At 47.4% G+C, this 11,051-nt stretch overlaps 1 protein-coding gene across 1 annotated transcript; it reads right to left on the reverse strand.

The window, feature by feature from the left end:
- Positions 1–3,494: 3,494 nt before the first annotated feature.
- Positions 3,495–6,491, reverse strand: LOC143823786 (metallothionein-1). Its single transcript, XM_077310421.1, has 3 exons — positions 6,273–6,491; positions 5,679–5,744; positions 3,495–3,746 (listed from the first exon to the last, which is right to left on the reverse strand). Exons 1-3 carry the CDS (start codon positions 6,301–6,303, stop codon positions 3,652–3,654), a joined length of 192 nt encoding a protein of 63 aa, XP_077166536.1. The 5' UTR covers positions 6,304–6,491; the 3' UTR covers positions 3,495–3,651.
- Between the last annotated feature and the right edge of the window lie 4,560 nt (positions 6,492–11,051).

Consider the following 11,051-nt stretch of genomic DNA (forward strand, 5'->3'; position numbering starts at 1 on the left):
GTAACTCACTCTACACGGGCCTACCCTTGTCCCTGATCTGGAAATTGCAGCTGGTACAGAATGCAGTGGCTAGGGTCCTCACAGGAACAATTGGAGGGCCCATATCTAGCCGGTGCTGAGGCAGCATTGGTTGCCAGTTGCAGCCTGCATTAGGTTCAAGGTTTTGGTATTCACCTTTAAGGCCATTTGCTTTCTTTGCCTAACTTTATTCGAATGTTGGTGATTTAAATCTAAATTAAAAGAAAATCCCCAGTCAAATTTCCCTGGAAAACCCACATCTCTGACAGCACTCGGAGTGTGATTTGCTTGCTTTACCACCATTCTTGGCCTAAGGCACAAATTGCCTTCAAAATATAACACAAGTCCTCTTCTATGCCCAGCATACAACCATCCGTGGACTCAAGTAAGGGCTTTCATGAAATCGTATGCCAACTGGGTGCATGCCCTGGGCTGTTACTCTGTGACTGTGTCCACACACTGTCAGAAAGAAAAAAAAAACATAGGGAATTCTTGAGCACAAAACACCAGCTTACTGGTCCCAGAATGCAGACTAAAAATAACCCTCAAACTGTGCACTGCTTGCAAAAAAAATTGTAGTTTGCTATTTTGTTTTTAAAGTGTGGAATACAGAGTGCTCTTGTGAAATACACTGTTCTTGGCCATACTCCCCCCCCCCCCCGAAAAACATTCACAAATCTTAAGCATGTTGCAACCCACCTCTGCTTGTCTTTGACCTTGAAAACCCATGAGAGTTTGCTGTGAATTGGGTGCAAATTGATGACACAAAATTACTATTATTTACCCATTTTGTGGCCAGAAGGTTCCGATATGACAGACATTATGGCTCAAAGATTGTGTGTGATTATAGGTTTCGAGACCTTGCTTACCCAGAACATCAGGGTGGAAATCCTAATGAATCCTTTGGGACGGAGAGGAGACAAGCTGGGGGGGGGGGCTGTAGAAAATCATAGAGGTGATCCCCCAAAGTGGTGCTCACCAAGGGATTTCCTGGTGCCCATTGACTTCCCCAAAACAAAGAGCCAGTCTGGGCCTTCCTCTACCTCACTGGAGCAGGAGGTACATCAGAAGAAACAATCACCTTTAGGTCTACAAGGAACACCCAATCTGGAAACAGCTGGCCCCAGCATAGGAAGATGCATGGCTTGGATCCTCCTGACATTTTGGGACTGAGTCTTCCATGGCAGCCATTTTGTGATGCGTCCTGCCCTCCCTGGGGCAGAGAAGGTACAACTTCTGGTAGCCATTTGAGTCAATGTGGCTCATGAGGAGAGGATGGTTGGCATCACAATCAATTGATTAGCAAGGAGGGACTTGTGGCCACTCAGAAATAGATGAGTACAAATTCTGGAAGGAAGCTAGGGAAGGAGGAAGCCCCCTGGCTAGAAAGCCAGGCCTGGGCAATTTGGAGCCCAAGCAGCAAACCCCAATGGAATCCATGCTGGTGATAAAGACGAGACATTAAACATCTGAAACAGTGCTGCTTTTAAAAGGTATTCCAGAGACACTGACTGACCCAAGAACCTCCACTCTGCTCCCTGGGAGGGCCAATCCCTGCTGTCACAGAAAGAAGTGAACTTGGGCCCAATTTAAACAAAATGCTGGCAAGACAAAAGAACTCACCCATGAGACTCTGCATTCACACACATCATCTCATTTAAACCAAGCTGCTCCCCATGCAGTGAGAATGCCAAAGGCTCATAGACTAGCCAGATGTGCTGACACACGAAAGACATGTAGCTGCTTAACCCAGCTCATTTTCCAATGACAGGTGCAAGTTCCACATGGCCTGTGGGGAATTCCTTTGGTCTCACCAAACTCATATTTAAGTCGTGCCCTAGATAGTCCACCATAGGGGCCCTCAAAGGTCTTAGAGGATCTTAATATTGTGTTTTCCTGGTATTTCAGTCTGACTTCTGGGAGTGGAAGTACATCTTGTCCCTAACGTAAGAACTGGGGCTTGTGCCATTGTACTGTTCCTGCAGTTAACTTTGATGGCAAATCATTCTTACCTCATCTTCTGAGCAGTCCAGACCCGTGACTCATATAGAGACATAACAAGCAACCTCCTTTGAAGGTAGGCAGCCCAGCTTCACCCTGTTCTGAAGAGGGACAGTTACGGGGCTGTAGTGGATTTGGAGCACTCTGCCTTTGCCTGTCACCAGAGACTCACTCAGAGAAGCAGTAGGTAGCCTGCTGCATCAGAGAATGTTTGACATTGCTCTGCTTAGATGTTTTCCTTAACTTCCAAAAGACAAAGGTCTACTTTATGTCTTCCGTGGCCATTTCAGATGTGTTCTGCTAATATCAAAAGCAAGCTCTTCCCCTAATTCCTTCTATATAATCCCCCTAACCACCCCTTTTATGCAGTGGAAGGTATTTTAGAGGGCTTGGAAGACAGCCCTCTATGAGAAGCTGTGAGCAACCCAAACATTATTTTAGAACTGAGACAATCTTATAACAGGAGCCTTTTTATGTATGTCCCCATTATATGCACAGAATCTCATCAATGATGTAGTTTTGGTTTAAGTGGTATAGACCAAGGGAGACCCAGTCTAACTGAGCCAATAGGGAAGTCTGAGAAGAGTGGATGCTATTGCACCACAGTTGCCATGGCAAGACAGCTTGCAAAGGGATTGGGACCAGTTACAGAACTCAGTCCTCCTAGGACTTCCTCTGCAGAAAGCACTCATTTAGGAACAGCTGCCTCTAAGGCTACACCTGCTGGGCTCTCGGAATAGCTTCTTCCAGTTGACCCTTTAGAGAAGGACGTGAGTGCCAGAAAACAGGAGGTGCAGTAGTAGAGAGACCACCATTACACAAATTATACCATTGTAATGGGCCTGGAGAACAGTTGATTTTTATATCTTGCTTTCCTTTACTCTAAGGCAGGCCTTTCTCACCCAGGGTATCTTGACTGCCCTGGAAGGGTCTCCTGAATGGGAGTTAAATATTTATCTGGTGATAGGATCACATATGGTCATGTTGAACCCCCCTCCCCCAAATGGCCATGCAATTTCTAGGGTTTCTCAAAGCCTGAAGAATATTTCAAGGGGTTCTCAATGTGAAACAGTTGAGGAAGGCTGCCCTAAGAGTCTCAGAGTTGCTTACAATCACCCTCTCTTTCTTCTCCCCCTAATAGTCACCTTGTGAGGTCTGTGGGGCTGAGAGGGTTCTGAAAGAACTGTGACTGGTGAGAGGGTTCTGAAAGAACTGTGATTGGTGAGAGGGTTCTCAAAGAACTGTGACTGATCCAAGGCCACCCAGCTGGCTGCACACGAAGGAGTGAAGAATCAAACCTGCTGCTCCACGTCTAAGTCCACCACTCTCACCCACACCCCCCCACTGTCTGCCACTAGTGCACCCCCCCCACCCCTTCCTATTTATGCTCTGGCAGAAGGATTCCCTGGCCTGGCTCACACACGCAGGCAAATGAGGAGGGACGGTTCTCCAAATGAAACACACCGCAGCATATGTACACACACACACACTTTATTATTTTCAACTTGCTTAATTTTCTTCTTTACATCTAAATGCTAGAAAAGGCACAGGGAAATATAGAAACGAACAATAAGGTTACATCCCGGCAGGCAGTCAAATATACAGGTCCTCGCTCAGACGGCGAGAGGGGATTCACTTGCAGCAGCTGCACTTGGCGGCCGGCTGCCCTTTGCAGATGCAGCCCTGAGCACACTTGGCGCAGCCAACGGGACAACAGGAGCAGCAACCTAGGAGAGGAGAAGAAAGAGAGACGGTCTCGTGAATGGGGGCAACTGGGACGGCAGAATGGAGAGAAAGCGGACCTTCCTGTCCCTCCCAAATGGCGACAGCCTCAGGGCACACAGGTTATTTGTAAAAAGGTGAGACCGTTTGCAATCTGCCTTGCATGCAAGAGAGCTTTTTTTATACCCCCACTTCTCACTACCCAAAAGAGTCCCAGAGCCGCTTAACAAACACCTCTCCCCACAACAAACACCCTGGGAGGTAGGTCAGGCTGGGAGAGCTCTAAGTGATCTGCTCTGTGAGAACACCCCCAAGAACTGTGACTGGCCCAAGGTCACTCAGTGGCTGCACGTGGAGGAGGAATGGGGAATCAAACCCAGGCCTCCAGATTAGAGGCTGCCACTCTACACCAAGTTGACCGTGGTCTCAGTCTGAAGACTAACGGTTAGGAAACTCTGCAAGTCAAGTCATTTTCCTAATCCCCAATCTGTTAAGACACTGATAGGTAGTAAGAGCAGGGTCAAGAAACAATCTTCCAGTTTTCAAGAAACACCCCTTCAAACCTGCCTGCCCCAGAGTAGTCACAGCAGCCCCCCAGAGCATTCAGATTTACTTTTGTTGTGGAGTTCACACTGCTGGTGCAGCATCTTTGGTTCTCTCACCACTTTATCCTTATTATTATTATTAGAATTTATTTACTGCCGTTCCCATTCAGGCTCATGTCGGTTTACACAATAAAAGAGTAAAAATACAATAAGGTAAAGGTAAAGGTATCCCCTGTGCAAGCACCGAGTCATGTCTGACCCTTGGGGTGACGCCCTCTAGCGTTTTCATGGCAGACTCAATACGGGGTGGTTTGCCAGTGCCTTCCCCAGTCATGACCGTTTACCCCCCAGCAGCAAGCTGGGTACTCATTTTACCGACCTCGGAAGGATGGAAGGCTGAGTCAACCTTGAGCCGGCTGCTGGGATCAAACTCCCAACCTCATGAGCAAAGCTTTCAGGTGCTGCCTTACCACTCTGCGCCACAAGAGGCTCTCATACATAAAAATACAATAAGCCCCCTAAAATACCCCAATTACATGGGCACCCCATGCTGGGGAATCCTTGTACAGGGGGAGAGCATCTCTGTCAACCCCTCCCAGGTCTGAGCGTTTCCCCATTCGCTTCTTAATCCGGACTGCCTAATATTACTTCAGCTCTTCGAACCGGAAAGTTTAGGAATATCAAATATAGCAGGTGTGTTGAAACAGCCGTCAAAGTTTGCTTGAAAGTGAGTCCTTCTGCCTAGGAATTCAAGGGACCATACATCATTTTTCCTTTTGTCCAAGTTACCCTCAACTACTGTGAGCTGGGTTAGACTGAGGAGGTGAATTGCCTGAAGTCCCACAGTGAGCTTCCATGGCAGAAAAGAATTTAAATCCAGGTGTCCCAGAGGCTTAGCTAGTACTCTCACGATGACACTATGCTGGATTGCTCTCTTCTATAAGTTTTGACACCCCCCCTCTATGGTTAATCATGTTGCAGATCCCAAACTAGTTAGGGTCTCAGTTCAGTTGGTAAGTAACTAGAGTAATTGTCACACTGTCACACAGAAATAGCTGACTGTCTCTCTCTCCCCCTCCAAAAGCCCTTTGCACAAGTTAAATTACCCTGATCTGAATGGCCCAGGCTAGCCCCATCTCAGATCTTGGAAGCTAAGCAGGGTCAGCCCTGGTCAGCACTTGGATGGGAGGCCACAACATCTGGGGTAGTCAAACTGCGGCCCTCCCGATGTCCATGGACTACAATTCCCATGAGTCCCTGCCAGCAAATGCTGTCAGGGGCTCATGGGAATTGTAGTCCATGGACATTGGGAGGACCACAGTTTGACTACCCCTGGTCCAGAGTATGTATGCAGAGGTGTTTAATCAGGCAGAGCACCAAAAACAAACTCACTTTTTCTGCACGATTTGCACTTGCAGTTTTTGCACTGACAGTTGTTGCCACAGGTGCAGACACCTCCTACAGGAGAACAAGAGAAAAAATAAAGGACATTAAGAAGCCAGGCAGCTGAACCTTGAGCTTTAGCTTATCATCACTGCTCTGCATTTTCTATCACAAAGCAAAACAAACCCCATTCGTTCGGACAAACAGGACATAATCAGAGGGAAAGAGAGAGAGACGGCAGCAGCTTGTGACATTCCAGGCGGTCTCGATGGAATCTGAAAGGGAACTGACTGCCTTGTGCCAGGCAGGAGAACAGAAGAGCAGAATAGAAACGTTTGGTAAGAAAATACAAATCAGAAACATGAGCAGCAGTCTTTGATGCACGTGGTGCAGCTCTAGCAACTTGCACCAGTGGAACTGCACACCCTTATGCTCCTCTGGACCTCTCCTCAACCTGCGAGCATATTCCGGGTAGCCCACCAGCCAAAGAGACAATCTGGCATCTGAGAAAGGTAAGGTAGAAAAACTTCTCTTCCACACACTCACAGAGAGAAGAACAAGGTTAATCTCTTTTTTTAGAGAGAAAAAGTAAAGCTCCGTTACCACTAATGCAGGGACAGTCTTGAGCATCCATCCTCGGCTTGTTCTAATCAGGGACTGACGAGCGATCAAACGTGAGAATCCCGAGTTGACTCCGGAGCGACGCCTGTCTGCTATTTATGCCGGCAAGCGGGCGCAAAGCTGCCCCGCCCCGCGCCATGCGCACGGCTCCCTGCGTTCAAACCAGCCAGCCAGCCCGCCCGCCACGTGCTTTGGATCCGGGGCGGAGGAAGAGGGCGGCGCCCGTAACGCGCCAATGGGAGATCGATGCGGATCAATGGCTACGCCACACACCCCCTTTGCACACCGGCGGGCGCCCAGGCTCCCGCGGCGTGTCTTCGCGGCCGTGCGCACTAGCGGAGGGAGAAAAGGGTGGGCGCAAAGGCGCATCGCCCTGGTGTGAATTAAAGCCCCGGGAGGCGCCGTGTGGTCTACTCTGGAGGCGATAGGAACGGACCACCGGGGGGCGGGGAACCTTAGCTTCAGAAAAAAATAAATAAATAACCAACTGCGTTTGCTCCCTAATAATGCCCTTTAAGACTGCATCTTTGAGTGCTGGGTGGCTTTCGATCTCAATGCACTCCCCTGCCCCATTTTCTTGCTTTCCTTACTCCTGAAAACTTTTGAGCAGGTGCAGAATGTTTGCAGAGTGACTCCCTCCCACCTAACTGGAGTTAGGGACCCTGGTCTCCTGGGGTCAAAGGTGCTTTTCATGTAGCAGCACCTCTTATTCAGTGAATTACTTACAGGGCAAACAGCCCCGATCCCAGTTTCCTTAGGCTGGATTCATATAAGCATTTTCCTCCCCTGAGCTGATGGGTTTGCTGATTTTTGGCAGTCCACAGGAACTAGATCTTAATTCCAGAAGGGCAGCCATGTTATTCTGTAGCAACAAATGAGTCCAGTTGAGCTTGTTCCAGGAAACCAGTTGATGGGGGAGGTAAATTCCTAGCATCAGATGCAAGTAACTTTAAGTAACAATTACACAATCAAGTATAAAGATATATGCCATAGATGTGCTCTTTGTGCATCTGATGAAGTGAGCTCAGATTTACAAAGGAACTAAATGGTCTGAAACGGTCCTTTGGGCCTCAGGGAGACAAATCTGGGCCCATTCTACACATGTTGGATAATTGTACTTCCAATGCACTTCATAAATAGATTTGTCTTGTTTTGCAATGATGAATCCATCTGCAAAAGCACATTGAAAGTGCATTATCCAGGGTATGCAGAATGGGCCCAGGGCATCGCCACTGTGGTGTCAGTGAACTAGATTTATTCAAAGAGTTGCATGTTGAACCATTTGTAAAAACTGGTTTACGTCGCTTCTGCAAGAGTCATCTCCCAGAGGGAAGGGGTGTGCTTGGTGGAAATGGTGGTTTGAATCCACATCACAGGATAGGAACGTGGGGAAGTGGTAGTTTGGAACAACATTTAAAATCCTTGTTCATCTACGAAGCTATTGATCCATCTAGGTCAATTTGACCAGCAGCTGCTCGCCAGGGTCTGAGAGACAAAAACACAAGGGAGAGTGCCGGTGGCTGAGGACGAGACACGAAACCTGTCTCACAACAACTTAATATCATAGTCCTCCCCAACAACTAGCAGCTCAGGTAACTATAGAAATAATAGTTAAACTTGGGGGGGGGGAACCCCACTGGGATTCTTAGATTTGACAAACAGGAACTAATTAAGGTCATTGCTTCAAATAGGTAGGCATGTTGGTCTGAAGTAGCCCAATAAAATCAGAGTCCAGTAGCACCTTTAAGACCCACAAAGATTTATTCACGGCGTGAGCTTTCGAATGCAAGCACTCTTCCTCAGACTGGGTGCTTGCACTCAAAAGCTCACACCTTGAATAAATCTTTGTTGGTCTTAAAGGTGCTACTGGACTCTGATTTTATTAAGGCCATTGCTGTTTTAGAAGCTGGTAGCATCTAGAACAGGGATTCCCAACCAGGGGTCCACAGGAACTCCAAAGGGGGTCCCGCAGCATTTTTTCCTCCTGTCTTAATGGACTCGGCCACAAGCTAGGAAACCGGCTGTTTCCATTGCTCCCCCTCCCAAGTGCCAGTGAGTTCTCTCATAGTTCATGCACCTGGGAAGGAGTGGAGCCTGCATGCCTACTCCCACCTTAAAGCCCCTTCTGTCTCTCCCTCCCATCCTCTTTGAGCCAGCCTGTTAATGCAAGCAGTGATGTCACTTCTGGAGAATCGACTTCCAGGGGTGTGGCAGGGAGGCGTGGCCAGCTGACCACTTCCCGGGCTCCTCACAGCCTGAAAAATTATTTCAGGGGCTCCTCTATGGTCAAAAGGTTGCAAAAGGCTGGTCTAGAAGCTAAACCAAGCAAAATACAATGGTATCTAATTTCATATTTGGAATCCAGGCCCTTATCCTTAACGAGCTTTAAAGGACACACAGAACCCATTAAACGAAGGTGAAACTGCACAGTCTGTGTAGTCTTGTGATTTGTCTGCCCTGTACTGAAAATACACCACAACCAGCCACTGAGAGCGTGATTTAAAGGGAGAGATCAACAGAGGAAGGGACAGGCATTTTTCTTCGTTGAAAAGTGTCACCCCACCATGGTTAGAATCATCCCAGAATGGCAATGGTCAGCCGGAGAATGGTAAGAAGAGAAAAAAGTTAAACAGCCCTTCTCTCAAAGCTCTGTAAACTGAGCAACCAGCTGCTATGTCCAGTTAACATCACAAATCAGGCAAATGTGCCTTAGACCAGGGGTAGTCAACCTGTGGTCCTCCAGATGTTCATGGACTACAATTCCCATGAGCCCCTGCCAGCAAACGCCCCTGCCTTAGACCCATTTTAGAAGAAGAAGAAGAGTTGGTTCTTATATGCCGCTTTTCCCTACCCGAAGGAGGCTCATAGCGGCTTACAGTCGCCTTCCTATTCCTCTCCCCACAACAGACACCCTGTGGGGTGGGTGAGGCTGAGAGAACCCTGATATCACTGCTTTTTATCAGTGCCGTGGCGAGCCCAAGGTCACCCAACTGGTTGCATGTGGGGGAGCGCAGAATCGAACCCGGCATGCCAGATTAGAAGTCCGCACTCCTAACCACTACACCAAACTATCTCTTTACAGACAGGAACTTAAGGCAAGATATATCTTCCTTTTGGTGCTTGTAGTTCCATTTACCTTCCCCCCCCCAAAAAAAAATTCCATTGTGCTCAGCACCCTTGAAAATCAGGTCAGACAGGCTGCTGCATATAGAAGGACGATCCCAGCCATTTGCCATTTAGCCAGCCTTGGAAACTATGTCTTCTCACGACTCTTCTCAAGCCACAGAGCAAATGAGTGGCTCAACCGACATCCACGTCACGTTCGTGTGTTTCGCCTGCACACTGCGGTACCTTGTAAAACCCAAATTAGCTCAGTGCTTGCTTTCCCCTCTCTGGCAGCTCTCCAAGCAGGCTGTGGTATCTCACTGCCAATGCTTTTGTAATTGCGCTTTCCCAGCACTGCGTGCCTTATAATTTAGAAGCAGGTGGGGAGAGACATGTGAAACTCTTGCAAGCTGGAAGAACGATGAGTGAGAATGATTTGCTTTCCTTTATTCCAGCAGTCTACAAAAGAAGCTAAAGGCTCCTTTGCACAAACTACAGGGCCGGCGGTATTTTAACATCTGAGGGTGCAGCACTGAACACTGTGGGATTGACACGCATAGGATTGGGCTGTAAGCCACCTCATGCTGGGACAGGGCATCTCTCTGTACATGACACAGTTCCGCAAAATGTCTTTTTCAATCCTGAGCAAAGTTATGGCCTAAATCTGTTGAGGCCAGTAGGCTTAGAGGAGTATTTGGTACTGCAAGAGTGATAAGGGGAGATGCCAGGAGTTGGACCAGGGGTGTGGCTCATATAAACACTGAAGGTGGTACTTGGTTTAAGTGTGGAGTCTGTGATCAGATCTCCCAGAGTCAGGGCTTTCTCTCCTGACACTGGCCTGGTAGAACCCTCTTTCAGGGGAGATCAGGGCAGGATCTAAAATGTTCCGCAACGCCTGCAAGATGGAGTAGTTCCACCACACCTATGGTTGAGGCCTAAAATTTGCCAATGAACTGGCCTCCCTAGGCATTTATGCAACTGCAACACCAAAGGCAATTTTAACATCTGGTTTAGCACTTTCTCCCCAACCCCAAACACTGAAGAAGATGTGCTTGAATAAAGCATAGCTAACTGTGATTTTTAATTGCTATTTTTTTAACTTTGTATTTTATTATGGAAAAGTTCTAATTTATATGAAACAGCATATTTTAACCATGTTATAAACTGCCCTGAGCTTTTGGGAAGGGCAGTGTTAAAATATATAATAATAATAAATATGTAAATATAATGTTCTTTAAAAAGTGGGAAACTGCTAAAGGAGGATCAGGACCATGAGGGGGGGGTAAGGAGATTTAAGGGGTATGCTATTATGACCCTCCCCAATCCCATATGATAGACAAATCTCTATGGGCAATATTGTTTATTTAATTTTATGATGTTTTAAATGTTTACTGCAAACTAATTAGATTTCCATTTTTGGATCCTAGAATTGTACTATGTGGTTTTATTTATGCTGTGTTCTGCCCTGATGTGCTATCAAGTTGCAAGTGACTTATGGTAACTCCTCATGAGATCCATAGATGAACAGAGGTGGTTTGCCCTTTCCTTCCTTTGCCTAGCAAGGATTTTCTTTGGTGGCCTCCTCCCAAGTACCAACCGTTGCCCTGGTTAACTTCCAAACTCTGACAAACTCAGTCTAGATGGGCTCTTCAGGCT

The sequence above is a fragment of the Paroedura picta genome, chromosome 14, assembly GCF_049243985.1.
Source record: "Paroedura picta isolate Pp20150507F chromosome 14, Ppicta_v3.0, whole genome shotgun sequence".
NCBI classification, from domain to species: domain Eukaryota; kingdom Metazoa; phylum Chordata; class Lepidosauria; order Squamata; family Gekkonidae; genus Paroedura; species Paroedura picta.